Raw genomic sequence first — 19,783 nt, 5'->3', positions numbered from 1 at the left:
AACACTTATTCTGGGGCATCACCTCATTTTTCTTCTGGGGAATCACCCCTCTCCTACTTCTAATCCATGAGGGGTCTTCCCACCCCTGTTTCCAGGCACTGGCCTGTGATCTATGCAGACCAATGAGGCTCTGTCATGGGACTTTGGTTGAAACCAAATGGGAGAGATGATATAGGAGTAGGAAGCCCATAGCCACCCTGCTGGCACATAGAGAGAATCTGCCTGTGCAATGAAGAAGTCACAGAGAAGAGCATAGTCCCAGCCGGAAAAAATAAACCCAAATGACAGAATTAGAATTCCTGGATTCAGCCCAACCTGAAATTAGATGTGCCTAGAATTTTCAGTTATATGAACCAATAAGCCTTTGTGTTTACACCTGCATAGTCAGGTAACATGTCCACTAGCTCCATGTGACTTTTTACATTTAAATTAATTAAAATAGAATAAAATTGAAAACATCCAGTTTCCCAGTTGCAGCAGGCACATTTCAAGAGCTTGGCGTGCACATGTGACTAGGGGCTCCCACACTGGACAGCACAGAATGTTTTCACTGTAACAGAAAGTTCTGCTGGGCAACACTCACGCAGACCACGTGAGTGACACTTCTGTCCCTTGTGGCTAAAAATCTCGACACCTTGTAGTTCTAAAGGTCCCCTGTTTTCTGTGGTCTTTAGTTCCTTCCAACCCTGAGGTCTAATAGAATTTGTGGTTTTGCTTAAATTTTAGCTGAGATGTCGTGTTCAGTTAGGGGTGTGGTCCTGGCCTGGGGGCTCATGGCCAATCTAAGCTGGTCTTCTGGTCTCCCTGTTCCCCCAACACATGGTGTCAACCCACCTTGGACCAGGAGTTCTCCTTGCTGAGCAGGTCTGCGTAGAAGTAAGCCATCTTCCACTGGCCCTTGTAGGTGAAGCACCACATTAGCTCCCAGTAGCACATGTGGTGGAACTGCTTCCAGTGCTGCTGGGCCTCACAGCACTCCTCGAACCGCCGGATGGCCTGTGGGTACCTGCCACTGAGCCTCTGCCAGCATGCCCCATGCCCCAACCCCCCACCATGCCCTCCGTCCCCCCCACCCCAGCTCCACAGCAGCCCGAGCCCCATGCCAGGCTGCATCGGGGAGACAGCGGGTGTGGCCTCCAGCCCCGGTTCTACCCTCAAAGTCTCACATGACCTTGGGCCCAGTTACCAACCCTCCGAGGGACTCCAGTTCGGCACAAAGCGAAAGGGTGTGGGACAGAGCTATAACAGAGGCGTAATAGGCAGTGGGAAGTGTTAAAGTGACATAATGATGTCTCTGCCTGAGAGCAAACTCCAAAGGTTCCAGCAGCTTCCACAAAGTGACCTGGCCCCGGGGCATCTGTCCTTCGGCCTGAGGAGCCACAGCCAGGACCAGCGGGAGGCACCAGAACTCCGAGTCATGGAGTCTGTCCGGGGCCTTGGCTTAGTGCAGGGGGTTCTGCCAGGGTGATGAGCCTCCCCCACCTCACCCCTTCCACGGCTCCCTCCCACCTCGGAGCCCAGACCCTTAGTCAGGCCCTCCAGGCGTCTGCTTCACCCTGCCCCAACAGCGGATCCTCCCACCTCTCTGCCTTACAGGGTGCTGGATTCCTCCCTCTCCCTGTCAAATCCCACTCACCGCCACCGCCACCTCCTCCCTCGCCCTCCCAGACTGTCTGGTCGTTGGCAGCGCCTCTCCTGGCCCGCTCCCTTTGTGGGTCTTCTCTCAGGCCCCCCTCTTGGTCTGCCTGTTATTTGTCTGTGTGTCTGCAGCCCTACTGACCTGGGAGACCTGAGGGGCCTCCAGCACTGGCTCAGACCCCCGGTACTTACCGCATCAACATTGCCTTTAATGACTTCAATCCGCCCCGCAAAGAACAGGAAGATGGCGCCCTACAATGACACGTATTTGGGTTTGTGGGGGTTCCACAGGGCACATGTGAGCTGGAGGTGTCTGCCAGGAGGTGAGGCTCACCTTAGGGTATCGCTTCAGGTAGGGTCTCAAGAGCTTCTCTGCCTCCTCGATGTTGACGTTGCCGGTGCCTGAAGGAGGTGGGGACACATCACAGGACACATCACCATCCTCCCTGGTGATCCTCCCGGAAACCTACCGGGGGCTTCTCAGGGTCTCCACTTCTGCTCTGTGAAATGCGGACGATAACTCTTCCGTCTCCAGGGTGATGTGAGGACTGAGTACGATGCTAGGGCCAACAGCATCCTCATGCCCTCTACAAGGTGGGCAGGACCCACCCCCATTTCACAGATGAGAAAATCGAGTCTGGAAGAGCCCAGTCACACTGTAAAGAAGTGAGTGGTCCAATGGCCAGGCCCCTGGACAGTTGCGGCTCTGCCGTTTCTGGTTTCAGGGCCCCCTCCCCAGTCCTGGGGGCCCAGCAGCCCCCTGCCCTCAGAGACAGTCGAAGCCCAGGGGCCCCGGCGCTCACGGGGAGGGCGCGCCTACCGAGCACGAAGGTGAGGAACGTGTGGTAGCAGAGCAGCAGCATGACGCAGAGCGCGGCGCGGAGGCTGTGCCCCGACGCCCCCTCCTGCAGCTGCAGCAGCCCGTAGTCCTGGCGGAAAGACGGGGACCGCTGAGGCCAGCCAGGCCTGGGCTCCCCCAGCGCTGCCCTGGGGCCTGGGGCAGGGGAGGGGCGGGGAGGTCTCTGGACAGCTGTGAGGGCGCACTGCTGCGGAAGGGGCCGGAGAGCGCTGGGCTCTGAGTCCGGGGCCCTGGAGGCTGGGCCAGCTGCTCCCAGGTTTGCAACCAGGAGCGAGAGGCTGGCCCTCTCATGCTGGGGGCAGAGGACACCTGCCACGGCCAGGGCAAAGGCGAGGGTGTCCCCTACCTCCCTCGTGGCCCCTTCCCCATCCCTCCCTACAGCCACCTGCTCAGTCCCCAGGGTGGGCGCCAAGGCCCTGAGCAGTCCCAAGTCTGGTGGGGGACTAGAACTGACAAGGAGGCAGATAATCCTAACCACAGGCTCGGGACACAGACAGGGCCATAGAAACTGCAGACTGGGAAGGCTCCCAGGAGGAGAAGGCTCCAGAGCCTGCCTGGGGAGGAGCAAGAAGCCAAACTATGCTTGTATCACCCCCGGCAGTTTCTGCCCCACTGCCTATCCTAGAGTGTGTTCCTGATCTTTCTAATAACACATCTGATTTGCCTCACCCCTGCTGCAAACCCTCCACAGCCCCCTTGACTTTGGGATAGAGACGAAGCCAGAGCTGGTGGGTGCAGGAGGTACCTCTTGCTCCGGCCTTGCCACCCTCTCTTCCTGGCCAGGCCACCCTGTCCCACCTCTCAGACTTTCTCATGTTCTTCCATCATCATCCTGAGATCCTACTCAGGACCCAAGGGCCTTCTTATATTAAAAAAAAAAAAAAAACTGAAAGGGACTTTCAGAGCCTCTAACGAGTGTTTCCCTGGGCCCAGGCCATGGACCACAGACGGCAGCAAAGCCTGTACACGTCCTGGGACAGGCGAGAAGCGCAGGGTCCCAGGTGAGGAGCGGCCCTTCCCAGTACTCGTCTGTCCTCAGGGCACAGGAGGAAGCCTCCGTGTGGTGCTGGAGCGTGCAGCAGCGCCCTGTTCTAATCTGTCTTTCACTCAAAGAGAAACAGGCTACACAATCTGGTGGACCAAGGAAGACTGCTTCGTCCTGTAGTATTTATTGTTATGATTGTGCTCTTACCATGCCACATAATATGGGTTCTCTGTGTAGTAATGTTCCCTTCAAATAAATTTAAGTTAACAAAAATAAGAACCACATTGGAGAAAAATAATACATGAATAATAATATAGAGACCTGTGGACATGGCAAAAATCAGGAAAGGCTGGAGAAAGTCTCAGCTGGAGAAACACTAACTTGATCAGTGGAGAGGGCAGTCGGTGGTCCTTGCTCAGAGTCACAGGAAGCAGGGGATGAGGCTGGACAGACCCAGGGCTCCTGACTTCCAGGTTAAAGCTCCTTGTACCCAAGTTAACGCTCTGGGTCTCCTCCACCACGGAGCCCTCCCTGATACGCTACCTGGCACTCAGGTTCCTGCCCTCAGTAAAGCCTCTGGGTTCTTGAGTACTCTGGTTTCCACCTCAAGGCCCAGTGCGCAGCAGGGCTCCCCAAGGGCATCTCCCAGACAAGAAAATGGTCCCCGGGGAGGGACTTGCTCAAGGCTATCTGAGGGGAGAAGGACCAGGTTCCTAACACCTGCCAGATGACCCCAGGCCCCTAAAGGACCCCAGGAGCTGCTCTTCATGCCCACCCTCACCCTAGAGCCTCTCCACCCTGAGAAGAGCCTGGTAGCAATCACTGGTCCCATTTGCAGGAGTGCAGTCTGAGGCCTAGAGAGGCCTGAGCTTTGTCCAGGGTCTCACACTGGGGTTGCTGAGCCAAGGCTGGCACTAAGGCCCCACAGCCCCTCAGCCACACCCTACCAGCTGAGCTCCGGCCCTGGGACTGAAAGGACTGGGTGCCCCAGGAGGGAGGTGGTTACCTTGTTTCCTGAAAACCCTACGAACTCGAGCAGCCGCAGGATCCTGGTAGGAAGCATGGACAGCGTCTGAAGAGAGAGGCAGCAGACCCATGAGGGGCGGGGGCTGCCCCACCAACTGCAGACCTCCACAGTCCTGGGGGTGATCCCTGAGGTGCAGGCCCGTCTCTGGAATGCCCATGAGGCCGCCCCCAGCTCCTCCCGACGGAGAGACGCACTACAGCGTGACAATAAGGAACAGACTGCGTCTCGATCCTAGTATCACCACTCCCAGCTCAGTCACCTCTCTCTGCCTCAGTTTCCTCATCTGTAAAATGGAAATAAAAATAGCCCCTACCGGACGGACCACATTAATACACATGAAGCACATAACAGAGCTTGCACCTAGCAGTTAGCTATTGTTATTACACTTAATCCCTGCTTTGTACCAGGATCTCTGTCATTGCATTGAATCTCAGAACAGTCTTGCAAAGAAGGGATTTACTGCTATGTTTGACAGAGGGAGAAACAGAGGCATAAGGTAAGTTTCAGAATATGCCCAAGGCTCCACAGATCAGAAGTGGAGCCACTTCTTGAACGCAAGACAGTCCAGCTACAACCTGCTAAATTATCTGATGCACTGTGCAGCTTGTATTTCTCAGCACTTGGGCCAGGATCACTGCTCCCATCTTACAAATGAGGAATCTGAAACCCAGAGAGGGGCAGGGATCCCTATAGGGGAGGAGCCACCGCCCACCACACACACTCTGGGGTAAGTCCCAGCCACCCAGGGCCAGGAGTCCAAATCATCCGAGAGCAGCTCCTCCTCCCAGGAGCAGGCACACCTCTTCTGAGCCTCCCTGACTCAGCTCTCGCTGTTTCCTCTGCCTAGAATGCTCATTCCACCTGGAAAACTTCCCTTGCCTGTGGATCCTTCAAGATCCAGCTCAAATACTCTCTGCTCCCCGGAACCTTCTCCAGCTCTCCCAGAAAGAAGTCCTGGCTTTCTGTTCCCCATGGGTCACCAGTTGTTTCCAGGTCTGTTTCCTTCCCAGCCACTGGTCAATGTTTAACCACCAGCTTTCTGGGGAGGAAAACGCCCTGATGTCTTGTGTTTGTCAATTTCTGGTGCTATAAATACTGTCGTCATAGTTGATTTCAAGCTTCAACTTGCCTTGGGAAGAAACGTACAGAAGGGACCATGGAGCCACGGCCAGCCCCCACCCCTTCCCTAGCTGTGAGCTGCCCCCAGGCTGGCAGTGTGTCTGCTTCATCACTGGGGCCTGGGACAGTAGCCCGGCAGAGACCCAGAGTAAGGCAGTGATGTGCAGGGGAGATTAATCTTGAACCCAGATGCTGGACAAGGGGAGGGCCTGTGCACTCACCAGGTTGAAGGCTCCCACGCCGAGCTTCACCCCTCCTTCAAAGTGCCTGTGGTTCTCCCCCTTGCAGTACTGTGAGGACTGCACGAGGCTGTCCAGCTCCCTGCAGAGGGAGGCAAAGCCTGTCTCAACCACATCTGGAGGGCGGGCGGGGTCCCCTTCCAGCTGGGGCCAAGTGGCCCCCACTTCTTACTGATCTCAGAACTCCCTGGTGGTGGATGTGTAACTGGCAATCCAGAGAGCTGATACTCGAGGAACCTCTAGCCCCATCTCCCACCGTAATGACACACCCTTTGCTCTTGAATTTCAGTTCTATCAGCTCTCTCACAACCCCCTCGTCCGACCTCTAGGCATTGGCTTGTGCTCTGCATTCTATCTAGAGCAGCTTCTCAACCTCAGTACTACTGATAGTTTAGGCTGGATAAGTGGACAATTCTTTGTTCAGACTTGGGGGGAGGGAGGCTGTCTTGCATGTCCTAGGAAGTTTAGCAGCATTCCTGACCACTACTCACTAGCTGTCAGGAGCAGCCTCCCCCAGTATGAAAAGCAAAATGTTTCTGGACATTGCCAAATGCCTTGTAGGGGGGAAACTGGCCCCAGTTGAGAAACACTGGGCTAACTCCAACAGCACCTCCTTAAGGAAGTCTTCCTGGAGTTTCTTGGTTGGAATCCAACCCTCTTACTTCTGGTCACCCATAGCTCTGAGCACATTATTTTGCCAGTCTGCCTGGGGCAGGACAGGGAACCTAAAGAGGTACCTGCCTCCTTCCCAGGCCATGAGCATCTTGAGAGCATTCACTCAGCGAACACCGACTGAGCTTCTCTGGACGGCAGGGCACAACCGTCAAGCTGCTACCGTCACAACTCTCCCCTCCCAGGGACGGACCCCCATCGGGTCACTGAGAGGAAGGGAGGAACCCTGGAGCCTGACCTCACTTGGGGTGCTGGGAAGGTTTCCTCAAGGGGCTGACATCTGAGCTGAAACCTGAGGAACAAGGAGCTGGCCTGCACAGAGTGTTCCTGGCAGAGAGAACAGCACGTCCAAAGGCCCTGAGGTAGGAATGAGCTGGCAAGTTTGAAGAACTGAGGGAAGGCCCAAATGTCTGAGGCGGAGCGGGGCAGGAGGTGTGGTTACAGAACAAGCAGAGCTCCCAGGAGTGACTCAGCAAAGACCTGGGCCTTTATTCTAAGAGCAAGAGGGGTCTTGGGAGTTGGCAGGGAGTGACCTGACAAGGTCTGTGCTTTGAAAACATCACTCTGGCAGCAGGTAGGGAGACTGGAGGGGCCAGAACACACGTCTGGTTTCCTTGAGCAATTCCAGCAGAGACCACACAGAGGAGCATGGTGTCCGTATACCGCATGGTGTGTTACACCCCAGTAATACCTTGAAATCAACCTCACAGTGTCTCCACAGGGAAACTGTCACATTAAGTGTGCAAAGTAATGACGACAGTCTCAAGTCAATTCAAGTCAATTTTTAATGGAAAAGGAGTTTCAATGCCAAACTGGGGACAGGAGGGAGGGTTAATTACTTTCAGAGCTTTCCTGGCCTGGGAAGTACAGACAAGGACTGCAGAACCATGTTGGGCAGAAGTGCTCTGGATTAAGTCTTCACTCTTTGCTCCATAAACACGGCCCTATGCGTGGCCCAGTGCTGAGCCAGCACGGAAATAACCTATCCGGCCCTCGAGGAGCTCTCAGTCTGGGGAGGGGGTGTGTGTATATAAGCACCGTTTCTATGTATTGGAGGGTTCAAGGAAGGCTTCATGGGGAAAGCGGCATTTGGATGGGGCCTTAACGGATGTGTAGGAATTCTATTGCTGTTCTCAAAATGATTGTTCCTGCATCTTTCTCCTACCCCAACCAGACCAAGCTGCTTGTACAGAATATGTCTTATTTTTCCCTAGTTCAGAGTTAGGCACAAAGATAGCACTTGGGGGGACCAAATGAACAGATACACCCAGAAAACCAGGGGAATAATATTCCAGAACACTGAGGTCCTGAGGTTGCAGAAATGTGAGGTCACACAGCCTTCTAGGTTTCCTGCCTCCAGCCAGCGCCCTCTGCCTCCCACAGTGGAGCCTGAGGGACACAGGACAGTAGGTGCTGCGCTCTACTGTGGACCCCGACCCCCACGCCCACCCGCCCCAGGCCAGTCCCACTCACTTGTAGGTCTGGTAGCTGTTTCGAACTTTGATGCCGCCCTTGATGAAGCTCACCATGTTCTCATCCTGCAGGAGGGAGACTTGTTAAGAGCCAGGCCTGGGTGGTTAGCCACAGGCTTGAGGGAATCATCAAGGCTCCAGATCCTTCCTGGCTCTCTCTGGGCCTCGCTTTATGAGGGGGCCTGCACGGGTAGGGGTCCGAGGTCAGCTAAACTAGACCTCCCCACTCTACCCTGGGGACTTAAGACGAGGGTCTTGCTTGCCAAACAAGCCTTTCAAAATGCCCAGGGCTGGACCACAACCCCCTTTACCAGGCTCACATGTACATGTTCTATGTGCTTGGAGAAAGGCCTGGAGGAGATGCTCCCACCAGTTAACCGCGCCTCCTCCAGGTAGAGGAACTGTGGGGAAGGAAGGGAGAATTTTGGTTTTGGATTGTGTTTTTTCACAACAAGCAGGTATCTGTCACATTTGTAATTTAAAGCACCAGTACCTGGGGACTTTCCCGGAGGTCCAGCGATTAAGACTCCACACTTTCACTGCAGGGGGCATGGGTTTGATCCCTGAACTGAGATTCCACATGCCACACGATGCAGGAAAAAAAAAAGAAGCACCATTGCCTACAGCCCACCTGGCAGTTCTGCTCCCAGGTATACACCCAACAAGAATGGATGTATTTCAAGAAGGCTCACAGCACCACTGTTCACAGTAGCCAAGAATCGAAACAACCCAGATGTCCTTTAGCCGGAGAATGGATAAACAAACCGGCATGTTCACAGCAGGGAGTATTAAACACAGCCTCGTGTGATTAGGTAAAAAAAGAAGCAAGTCCCACACAGTTTGAGGCCTTAAAAACTCAAAGGCAACCAAAACATAGCAATTTGGTGTTCAGACATGAATAGGAAGCTGAGAAATCACTTTTTAAAAAAATAGGGGTGGGGATGATACATACAAAACTCCAGGTAGTGGTCTCCCCGGGGGGAAGGGAGGAAGGAGGCAAGGAGGCTGGCCAGCAGGGTTCTGTTCTCTGATAGGGTGAGGGTGGGGGGGTGGTTCATGGGTGTTTATTTATCATGTATAATAATAGAGTACACAAAGGAAATAGAAGGCCATTCATGGTGATCTTGATGAAGAACTAAGACTAATCCAATTCTAACCATGAGGTCCAAAAAGATAGAAATATCACTAACGAAAATAAAGAACACCCCAACAATAAAATGTATATGTGCCTCTCCCACCCCAATACACCTATTTACGTGATGATTGCCTGCAATGCAGGAGATGTGGGTTCGATCCCTAGGTCGGGAAGATGTCCTGGAAGAGGGCATGGCAATCCACTCCAGTATTCTTGCCTGGAGAATCTCATGGACAGAGGAGTCTGTCAGGCTGCTGCCCTGGACTTGCAAAGAGCTGGACACAACTGAAGAGACTGAATACATACGCACATATATTTATAATTACACTCCAAGTTTTTTGGTTAAACCAAGGGGTCATGAGTCTCACAGTTTCCACTATGGTGAAGAGCACAGGCTCTGAGTCAGCCAGAAGGCATGCGCTCAGTCGTGTCCAACACTTTGTGACCCCATGAACTTTAGCCCACGAGGCGCCTCTGTCCCTGGGATTCTCCAGGCAAGAGTACTAGAGTGGCTGCCATTTCCTACTCTAGACTGAGTCAGCCAGACCTGGTTTAAACCCCAACTCTGCCATGTGTTAGCCATATGACCCTGAGAAGGTGGGTCCTTCCCCCTAACTCTCCCCTTCACAGGCCTGAGGTGATGGTTAAATAAAATATGCAAGTACAGGTAGAAACAAATATGCACTGTGTATAAGGTATGTAAAAACAACAACCCTGCAATGTATATACAAAGTATGCTGTGTTGCAGGTGCTACAAGTCAAGTTCTCCAGTGAATCAAGTTTGATTCATTCCGACTTGTCTGTTGAATAAATCAAATGTGAAGCAGGCTTTGTGACAATGTTTGTCGCCCCCGTGACACAAAAACAGTGGGAAACAGCAGTCACGAGGTGGACGTGCATCCTGTCAGTGGGTGGGAACACGTGTGCCCCTTGTGGAGGGGGAAAGCCCATCACCTCTGCCACCGAGCCTGCCCAGGGCCAGGAGTGCTGGGGCAACTGTGCCTTGGTCCTCGTATCAACCACAGTTCATCGCGTCTCTAGATCCTTCAGGCTAAGATGTGGTGCTCCACCCTCTGAAACCCCCAGGCTGCTTGTATAGGAAGTGGGTTCCTACCTGTAGGAAGGTCAGGGCCGCTCTCTGCAGCAGGCATTCTGCATAGCAGACCTCAGCGTGGATTTCCTCTGCAGAGAGAAAACCAAAGCCCTATGGCCTCCTGGGACTCTTGGCAGGAGACCTGGGTCAATTCCTCATCTCATTTCCCAAAAGGCAAAGGCAGCAGCTGCCCACTGCCTCCTGAGTCCCATCACCAGGCTCCTTCACACACGGCACTCCACACTGTCCCCAGTGAGCTTACATTCCCCATACCCGCATCCCCCTAGGAGTCAGCGCAGGGCCCTGGGCCGCCTTCTCCTGCCCTCCAGGCATCACTGTAGGTGTGGTGCACCAACACTCCTAGGGCACTGGGATGAACGGATGAAACCAGGGAAGCCGTGGGCTGTGGGGGCGAGGAAGGAGAACTGACGCAGCCGGAGGAGTCAGGAAAGACTTCCAGGAGAAGGATATCTGAGTTGAAAATGGGATGGAAGCATGAAGCAGGAAGAGCTTTCTTGCCAGAGGCCCGGGAAAGTCAAACAACTCAGATGCTTGGGGACAGCTGAGCCACAGAAGGTTGAAATGGGGTGAAGCGGGGACAGACTGAGGGGACAAGGAAAATGAGGGGCAGAAGTCGGGCTGAAAGGGTCTTACACACTGGTGGAGACTTACAGATTTGGTCCTGTGGGCAGCACGGAGCCATGGAAAGTTTGAAGGAGAGAGACACCATCGAGGGCAAGGTTTTGTGCTGGAAACGTCGAGGGCTCTCGAGGTGGGGATGGCCATTTGCCCCCCACCCCCACTAAAGGGTCCCCAAGTGCTTATGGTTGGCTGCTGCTGCCTCTAGGACTGCCTCATGTGGTCATGGCACAAAGGTGCGACGTGGCTCTGCAGCCCAGACCTTCTCTGCTACTCCCCCGAGCTGTTTCATCACATGGTGTCAGACTCTAAAACCACAGTTCCCTCTGGGACACCTGAGATCACTACGGTCTTTAAACCATTAAAACTAAATGCACACACAGCCCTAAGTCCACCCTAGCCTGAGGAGCAAAGTGATGGCTCCTTTGACAGCATTTTCTTTCCTCAATTTGCAGGCCTCAGCAGGTAATGCTGTAAGGTAACTGACTCTTACCTGCTCCCCACCCACCCCCACACATGAGACCAGTCCTCAAAAGGCCCCAGGTCTGACCCATCAGTGTTTCAGTGCCTGGGCCAGGGCCCGGCCCCCTGGGTGAACACAAGGAGGATAACTGCCCCTTCCCGCCCCTTCCCGGGCCTGGAACCCGGCGGCCTGGCATCAGCGGGCTGAGAGGACACCCTAGATGCCACACCTTCTGTGAACTGGTCCATAGTGGGACGGTGCACCAGGCTGCTGAAGGAATCTGTTACAGAGGACTTCTTCCGGTGCCTGCAGAGAAAAACAGGGCCTCATGTCATTCAGGGAGGTGAGCAGGGGGCCCAGGCACCTCCAACAGCATCCCCTGCCCCTCCCAGAGGATCCCACACACTTAGCTCCTGGCAACTCCCCCAAATCCAGGCTTTCTCATGCCCTTGCCCCTGCTGCTGCCTCTGCATGGAGCCCCCTCCCCTGCCCCCTCTAACCTGACCTGTTCCTAGTCACCCCACAGGACCCAGCTCTGATGTCACCTCCTCCAGGAAGCTTTTCCTGCTCCTCAGGCTGGACCCCCACGACCCCATGAGCTGCCATTGTGCCTGCGTCTCCCTGATTAGGCCATTCAGGCATCAGAGGGGCCAGGATCTGATGATTATCTGGGTGAACAGAGCCCAGCACAGGGACTGGCCTACGTCAGGCTGGAGTGTGTCCCAGTGAATGATGACTCTATCTGTGCACAAACACAGAGGGTCTGTTTGTTCACACATTTAAGCAGTTAATGTGCACTGAACACCAACTGTGCAGTTCCCACAACAACTCTATCATCACACCCATTTTACAGATGAGGAAAGTTGAGTCCAGAGAGGGACTTGCCCAAGGTCAGAGAATTATTAGGTGACCAGAGCCAGGATTCATCTCCTCCCAATCCAGTCTGACCCTGGAAGCCCTCAGTGACTGGCTTAGACAACGTGGCTCCTGAGGCAGTGCCAAGAGGGACAGCTTTGAGCACTTGGGGATACACTTTTGAGCCAAAAGGAGCAGGAATAACAGTGGCATTTTAGGCACTGGGATAGGCCCAAGTGACAAAAGGATGATTCACAACCCCTCATCCCTGCCTGCCCCATGGACCTGACCTCTGACAGAGCGACTGCGCCTCCTTCATCATGTTGCCAGCAAGCAGGATGTCCTGGGGGTCAAAGGTCATCATAGCCTGCATCTCCAGGATGGTGGCATAAGTCAGCGAGTGGTACATGCTTTCCTTGGTTCTGCCAGAGAGAAGGGACATAAAAGCATCAACCCTTAGAACTTCAAGATAGCTGACCCCATGTCATCATTCACCATCCCCTCCCCCATCGTGCATGGGGGGAACACAGGTCCAGAGAGCAGAATGGACTCGCCCAACAGCTGACCCTTCCACTGCTGCTCAGGCGGCCTTGGATCCCAGCTCCTCTTCCTGCTGCATGGCCCTAAGTGACTCTCCAAATCTGAGCTTCAGTTTCTCATTCATTCAGCAGCAGCATGCTGACCTGAGGCAGTACTTTCCTGCGCCAGGGCCATCTCTTGTCTTCTCCCCTATCCACCACACGCCAAGCCCAAGTCCTGTCTGCAGGGTCTCCTTTACCCTCAAACCCCACCCCAGGTTTACCCATCTTTGTGCCTGGACTGCCCTGGCCTCATTACCTCCTGCCTCTCCCCATCCCGTCACCTGATCACACTGCTCTCTGCTTGAGTCCACCTGGGGCTTCCACCTTCCATGAGATAACTCTGGGGGTTGAGGCCCTGCCCACCTCTCCAGCCCAGTTCTCCTATCACTTCTGCTCCTGCCTCAACATCTGCTCACATTCAAGTCTACCCACACTGAACCATACCATACATGCTTACCTCAAGAAAATTCCATCTTTCCCTCCTGCAGGCCTTTGCCCTTACTGTTCCCACAGCATGAAATGCCCGTTCCCTACCCCACGCCCCCTGATTCATCTGTAAAGGTGCTCGAATGCCTCAAGGGCCACTGGGGCTCCCACTCCAGGGAGCATGCATCTTTGCCTGAGGTACAGGCCATGCTGAGTTTACATCAGCAGACGCTCAGCTCTCTCCCAGACGGTGGGCACTTCTAGGACAGAGCTGTGTGGGTTTATCTCTGTCTTAGCACCAATCTGACAGTGCAAGCTGGGTTCAGGAAGCCTCCCTCTCCTTTCTCCCTGCTCCTCCATGGCCCTAGACCTCTCATCTAAAGGGTGTTGGGGAGAGAGGGATGGCATTTAGTCTAACACATGCAGAGAGCAACCGGCAAGGAAGGATGGGACCCAGTCCCTCCCTGTACCTGGGGAAGTCACAACGCATCTGGGCCTTGATTTATGGTTCTGCAAAATGGGGACAATAACGCTGCTCCACCAGAGTCCCCATGGGACTGGCCAGGGATTACCCTAGCCTGGCACACAGTAGATGCTGCAGCAGTCTCCACTCCCTTCCCTACACTTCCTTGTTAATTATTTTCCATACTCCTCAGTGCCAGGCTTATGCTGAGAACTTCACAGGAGACAGAAATGACTAAGGTTTACAGGCTGTTTATAGACTGTTATAGATTATACGACTTCACACATTTTCCTGCCTTTCTCATTAATAAAACACCTCTGTAAATTAAGTTGCTTTTCTACTTCTGGGTGATTCTCAGGTGATATTATCCTCAGAAGTCAAAGGTTTATGAACAGAACCAGTCCTAGTAGCTGTCAGGACACCTCCCAGATCTTTCCTAGAACTGCTTGTTGGAAGGCAGTGGCTTGTGGAAAGGAAGTCACAGCCTGTTGTGGGGACAGAACTCAAGCTTCAGAATATCTCAGACACAGGCACTAGTTACCAGCTGTGTGATCCTGGTGAGTTCTGTAGGCATCTCTGAGCCTCGGGTTTCTCCTCTGTAAAATGGACACAATAATTCTCTCCCAGGACTTCTGGGTATCCAGACTGGGGCCACAATGCTAATGCTCAATAAATATGAGCCTAAGTCCCTCTGTGTCCTGCCAGGGTCAAGGGTCATTGCCCTGCATAACAACTTTCTCCTTTAGGAAGGGTTTCCCTGGCAGCACAAAGACCCACATCCCAGATAACTCCCTTCCTCAGGCCTCTCTAACTCTCACTCTCCTTACCCCAGGTAAGGAGACTTACTCAGACTTACTCAGGACTCAGCTCCACTTGCCCAGCCCAGTAGGAGGCACCCTGCCTGGGCAGTTGGCAGGCAAAGTGGAATTTCAAGTCTGTAGTCTGGACTGGGATTCAGGGCACAGAGGTATAAGACAGCCCCCCAAGACCTCAGGCACCCCAAGTTTAGTTTGCATTCCACAAAGTTCTTATCCATGCCTATGGTGACTGGACCGCTGTAAGCAATGATCCCTTCCCTGTGAGCTAGACCCACTCTAGGACACAATGCCCACGGGGTCTCTGCCAGGCCTAGACCAGCTGTTGAGAGGAGAGCATTGAAGAGCCGTACGTTGGGATCGGGGACTCCTCGGCCACCTGGAGGTCCTAAGCCCAGGGGCCTCCAGCCCTTCCCTCCTCCTGCCAGTAGCCATGACTCGGGCCCTTGTCAGCTGCTTGTCAGCCATCTTTGTCCTCACCATCAGGCTGACTCTGATCCCACCCCCACTGCTCCTTCTGGGGACCCCCTGCAGTCCCAGTCTAAACCCTGACTTCCAGAGGACCTCTCTGGGTGAGGCTGCTCTAGGCTGGAAGGCAGGCAGACCCCCACCCCTGCCTCCAAGCCACTTTCCTTCATCTTCACGAAAGCCCCCCAACGCCTCTCAGCCCCAGCTTGCTGCCCTCCTCTCTGGCCCACTCACCTCCAGGGGCAGTTGTACCCCCAGTCCACCTTCCATCACTCTGCCCTCACGCTTCTGGGACCTACTCCAGCTCTCCCCACCCCTCCCAGGCTGAGTGTCTCTGTTCTTCAAATACACTAGGCCCTCGTTCTCTGCCTGGCTTTTGCACAGGCTGTTTCTCTGCCTGGAAATGCCCTCTCCATCTGGCTGACTCCTTCTCATCCAGCCTATCTTGCTTAAATGTCACTTCCTCCGGGAAGACTTCCAGGGCTGGCTTCACAGCTGTGCCATCTGCATAGTCACACAGGGGTCCATGCTTGGTTTAATGCTCTGCTGTCATCATTTTGAAATCCTTAATAATTTTTGAACAAAGGATTCTACATTTTCATGTTGCAATGTACCATGGAAGTTACGGGGCTGGACCTAAAGCCTTCCTGACCAGCCGCTTCCCACACAAGTTGGGGTCTTTGTACAACTCTCAGCACCACCCTTTACTGTTTTTCACTGGTTCCCTGAGGAGCTCTGAGAACAGCCCATACCTTGTTCAGTCCTGCAGCCCCAGCACCCCACACATGGCCATGCACACGAGGTTACTCATGAGGTGCTGCCAAGTTAAAATGGTCATGGGTGCCCAACTACCACATCCCATGGGTCATACCCTGACCTCATTGTCAAGCCACAGAACAGCTCTGCTTCTGGAGTCCTGCATGATACACCCACCTTCCCAACCACAAACTCCCTACCTCTTGTGCTCTCTCTCTCATCACTCCCACTGCCCGATCCTCCAGCCTGACCCCTCAAGCTTCCTCACTTCACCCACTCTCTTGTCAAAACCCTCACTGCTGAGCCTTCTAGCCCCCTGCAGCACTGGTTAGGAGCCCAGGCCCAGAAAACAAGAAACTGCCTACTCTCTCCACAACGCTGCCACTGAGCAATAAGGGAGGAAGCCGCCACCACACAGACAGGCACATCCTGAGCTGGATCACCAACCTCAGCCCATCACACTGCTCATCAACTTTTCCTCAATCCCTGTCAGCCCCTACACCCCACCACCAGCCTGGGCCCTTACTCTCAGCAGGGGACTTGGCTTCCCCTCTCAAAGGAATCCTAGGGGACTCCCCTGGTGGTCCAGGAGTTAGGTATCTGCCTTGCAATGCAGGGGACGTGGGTTCAATCCCTGGTCGGCGACCACAATACCCTGGAGCAACTAAGCCTCGGGACTGCAACTGCTGAAGCTCCTGCACCACAACTAGAGAGTTCTCAAGCTGCCACAAAAGACGCCACATGTTGCAACTAAGATCAGATGTAAACATTCAAGAAAAGGAATCCCAGGACAGGGCACACCACCCTCTCCCCGACAGGCACACCGCTATTCTACCTCCTTCCTTCCCACCTGGAAGAGGAGGCACGCATGAGGCCTCTGTGCCAGATAAACGCCTCCACCTGCTTGAGATCCAAGGTGGCCCAGGAGGCAGAGTGTGGCTTGTGGAGCTGAGGAGGGGCTGGATTTCAATTGTGGTTCTGCTAGTTATCAGCCATGACCAATTTTTTCATCAAATGAGTGGAGTAGTGACCATGTTCCAGAGACAGTGCTCAGAGGCAGACATGGAGTGAAGTAAAATAAACTAGAAGCTACTCAAAAACGTGACAAAGGGAAAGCAAAAACTGGGGGGAAGGGGTTGGAGTGGGAAGCCTGGTGAGCCCAGTTACTCCCCGAGGACAAAGTACATATAATAGTAAATGAGACACTGTGTGTGCAATAGGAACAGGGAATGAAACGGGCCCCCAACATCTTTCACAGCTTCAGTGGCTACGACTGGGCAGCGGAGGTCATATTTTAGCAAGAATTATTTTCTAGACCAATGGTTCTTAATAGTGATAGAGAAAGATATTTATTATACCTCCCCACACCTCCCTTCTGGAAACATTATTTAGGTGTCACAAGAAGGGGTGGGGTGTATGCTAATGACGAGCACCGTTTGGTGGAGGGAGAGGCTCTTAAACGCAGAAAGAAAGGAAAGACCCTTTTTTAGAATGGGGCAGGTGCTGAGATAAACAGAGGCTACAGCGTCTCACGGGTGAGGTAAAGGTGGCCTCACAGGAAGACTGTTCTCTCTGCTGCCTCTAGGGGCCCGAGTTCTGGACTCCCTAGGAGAACACCCTCCTGAGGTGAGGGAGGGCGAGGCAGCCCCTCAAGGAGGAAGGGGCTTTGGGAGGGAAGAGGGCTTTGGGGGGTGAAGTGGCAGAGAGGAGCTGCTTAGGGACAAGTAGTGACCAGAAGGGGAGGGGAGCCAGGGAGCCTTCCAGAAGTACTGGAAGGTACTCAGTGATGCGGCAGGATGGAGCCTGGCCTGCCTCAGACGGTGGCCACACTCTTGAGCAGAACTGGTTCTGCCCCACCTCAAGCCAGATCCTCTCAGAGGGTGGGCTGAGGTGTGGGGGCTGCTACCAGATGGACCGCTCCACGATTCAAGCCCACCAAGCCCCGGAAGTGCCCCCTCAGAAGCTGGGCCGCTGACCCCAGACAGGAGAACGATGGGTCAGTCAGGTCTAGAGAAGCCGAACAGGACTGGCTTGAGGAAAGCAGCAGCCCTGCCCCAGCACTCGTTTTCCTGGAGGAGATTGGAGGAAGGCGGTTCTGGCGGAGCCAGCTGTGGCAGAGGACAACCTGGAGCTGAAAAGAGGGGGTTAGGCCAGCAGGCGGCAGACGTGATTACACCCCACCCCGACCCCTTCTCAACCCCAGGACCCAGGCTGCCAGGGCTCTCTGCCCACGTGGAGGAAGGTGGCGGGGGGGGGGGGGGGGGCAGTGTTCTTTTCCTGAAATGCTAACATCTGGGGCCCACTCTCTGCCAGCTCATCCAAAAGCTGATCCCGCCAATCACAAGGCTACTTGGGCCAGACCTTCCCACTGGATTTGGAGTGAACTTGCTCTTAAATATGACCAGACAGACAGCCAGGGACCATGGGTGTTTCAGGAAAGCCCCTCCCCACCATGGGAAGAGGATTCTCCCTGTTAAAGAAAAAAGAAACACAGAGAAAGCCAAGATTATGTAGGAAAAAAAACAAAATATTTTTAAAAGAGGTAATTATTCTGTGATAATAATAACAGCAATAAATACTGATTAGAATGCTTACTACATGCCAGGCCCCATCCTCAGGACACTCATATTTTAAATATAGATATAAAGAACACAGTGCACCCATAAACCAAGAATAAGATGTTTTAGGGATAAAACAACATTCAGAAAACATTGAGGAGTACTAGGGAATTAATCATATGATTACACACAAAAAAGAAAAGTCAATGGATTTAATGATAAGGTTGAGGAACTCTCCCAAAAATCAGGGGGAAAAAAGATAAAGAAATGCAGGGGAGGAGGGAACAGATAAATAGCTCAGAAGAGGACTGAACCAGGAAGCCTAGTGGCTGATGTAAAGAAAGTTCAGGAAAGAGAAACAGAATACGGAAGGATCATAGGAGAGAATCTCCTAGAACTGAGTTTTCAAATAAAAAAATACCAATTAAACTGACCTACATTACAGCACATCATTGTGAAATTTCAGATTTGCAGGAATAAGAGAGAAGATCCTAAACATGTCTGGAGAAGGAAAAAAGATCCCATGCCATGAAAGAAGAATTAGGATTCTCCCAGCTACAGTACCTCCAGGAAACAGGGCAGAAAACAATGACCTCAAAATTCTGAGCAGGAAAGCTTATATTCATGCAACTCTCTCTCAGGAAACTTCTAGAGGATGCGCTCTAACCAAAGGAGGGAGGATATGGATGTGAGAGAGAAAAAGCCAGGCCAAGCAAACTGAAGGGAAGCAAAGGGGATTCCAGGAGCCGGCTGGAAGGTGGCCAGTAAACAGGCCTGTCCCCCAGGGGACAGGTTTTCAGGAAAAGGAGGGACTGAGGGTTTCCCTGATATATGTGAGTATTTAGAGAAGACCTCACGACTTCATGGAGTAGTTTCAAAGAGCTCAGGATAAACATCCTGATCCTCATCCTATCCTCATCAAATTAGGCAAATGAAAAAAACAAGACAATTACTAACTCCAAAAAGAAAATGTAATCTTACAGTGTAAGGCTTATCTCTGCGATGAGCATAATTACACAGCTATAATAAAGAAAACACTGATTACTAATTTAGCCAGATATTGTGATTTAATGATAGGAGGAGGAGGAAGGAAGGGAGGTGAGGCAGGGGTTTAAGAAAGCTAAATTCTTGTCAACCATTTGTTGTTCAGTTGCTAAGTTGTATCTGATTCTTTCGCAGAGCTGTGGACTGTAGCCTGCTAGGCTCCTCTGTCCATGCGATTTCCCAGACAAGAATACTGGAGTGGGTTGCCATTTCCTTCTCCAGGGGCTCTTCCCGACCCAGCGAATGAACCCATGTCTCCTGCCTTCCAGAGGGGTTCTTTACCACTGAGCCACCTGGGAAGCCCCTTGCAACCATTAGATGATATGTAAAAGTAAAAAGTAACAGGAGTGAATTTTATGGTATGTGAATTATATCTCGACTTAATTTCAGTTTTTAAAAGAAATTGAAAAAAGAGATAAGTAAAGACAGAAGAGTCCAAGTGTATCATTTAGAAATAAGGCAGTCGACACTAGAGG

At 53.0% G+C, this 19,783-nt stretch overlaps 1 protein-coding gene across 7 annotated transcripts in view; it reads right to left on the bottom strand.

Annotated features, from left to right (window-relative positions):
• TTC39A (tetratricopeptide repeat domain 39A) overlaps positions 1–19,783 on the bottom strand; it is a 47,849-nt gene that overhangs the window by 10,871 nt on the left and 17,195 nt on the right. For 3 of the 7 annotated variants that reach the window (XM_065913406.1, XM_065913414.1, XM_065913397.1), the window contains exons 3-12: positions 12,487–12,618; positions 11,571–11,647; positions 10,261–10,328; positions 8,013–8,077; positions 5,850–5,949; positions 4,489–4,554; positions 2,459–2,567; positions 1,973–2,040; positions 1,831–1,890; positions 835–996 (exon numbers count right to left, since the gene is read on the bottom strand). In XM_065913406.1, coding sequence (XP_065769478.1) covers positions 835–996; positions 1,831–1,890; positions 1,973–2,040; positions 2,459–2,567; positions 4,489–4,554; positions 5,850–5,949; positions 8,013–8,077; positions 10,261–10,328; positions 11,571–11,647; positions 12,487–12,618 — 907 coding nt within the window. Of the gene's footprint in view, positions 1–834; positions 997–1,830; positions 1,891–1,972; positions 2,041–2,458; positions 2,568–4,488; positions 4,555–5,309; positions 5,433–5,849; positions 5,950–6,777; positions 6,880–8,012; positions 8,078–10,260; positions 10,329–11,570; positions 11,648–12,486; positions 12,619–13,033; positions 13,049–16,555; positions 16,606–19,783 lie in introns of those variants that run through there. The other 4 variants (XM_065913419.1, XM_065913420.1, XM_065913421.1 and 1 more) reach the window with 4 other exon arrangements.

The sequence above is a fragment of the Muntiacus reevesi genome, chromosome 1, assembly GCF_963930625.1.
Source record: "Muntiacus reevesi chromosome 1, mMunRee1.1, whole genome shotgun sequence".
Classification (NCBI taxonomy): domain Eukaryota; kingdom Metazoa; phylum Chordata; class Mammalia; order Artiodactyla; family Cervidae; genus Muntiacus; species Muntiacus reevesi.
Note: the sequence above shows the minus strand (reverse complement) of the source record. Positions and strands in the feature narration are given on the sequence as shown.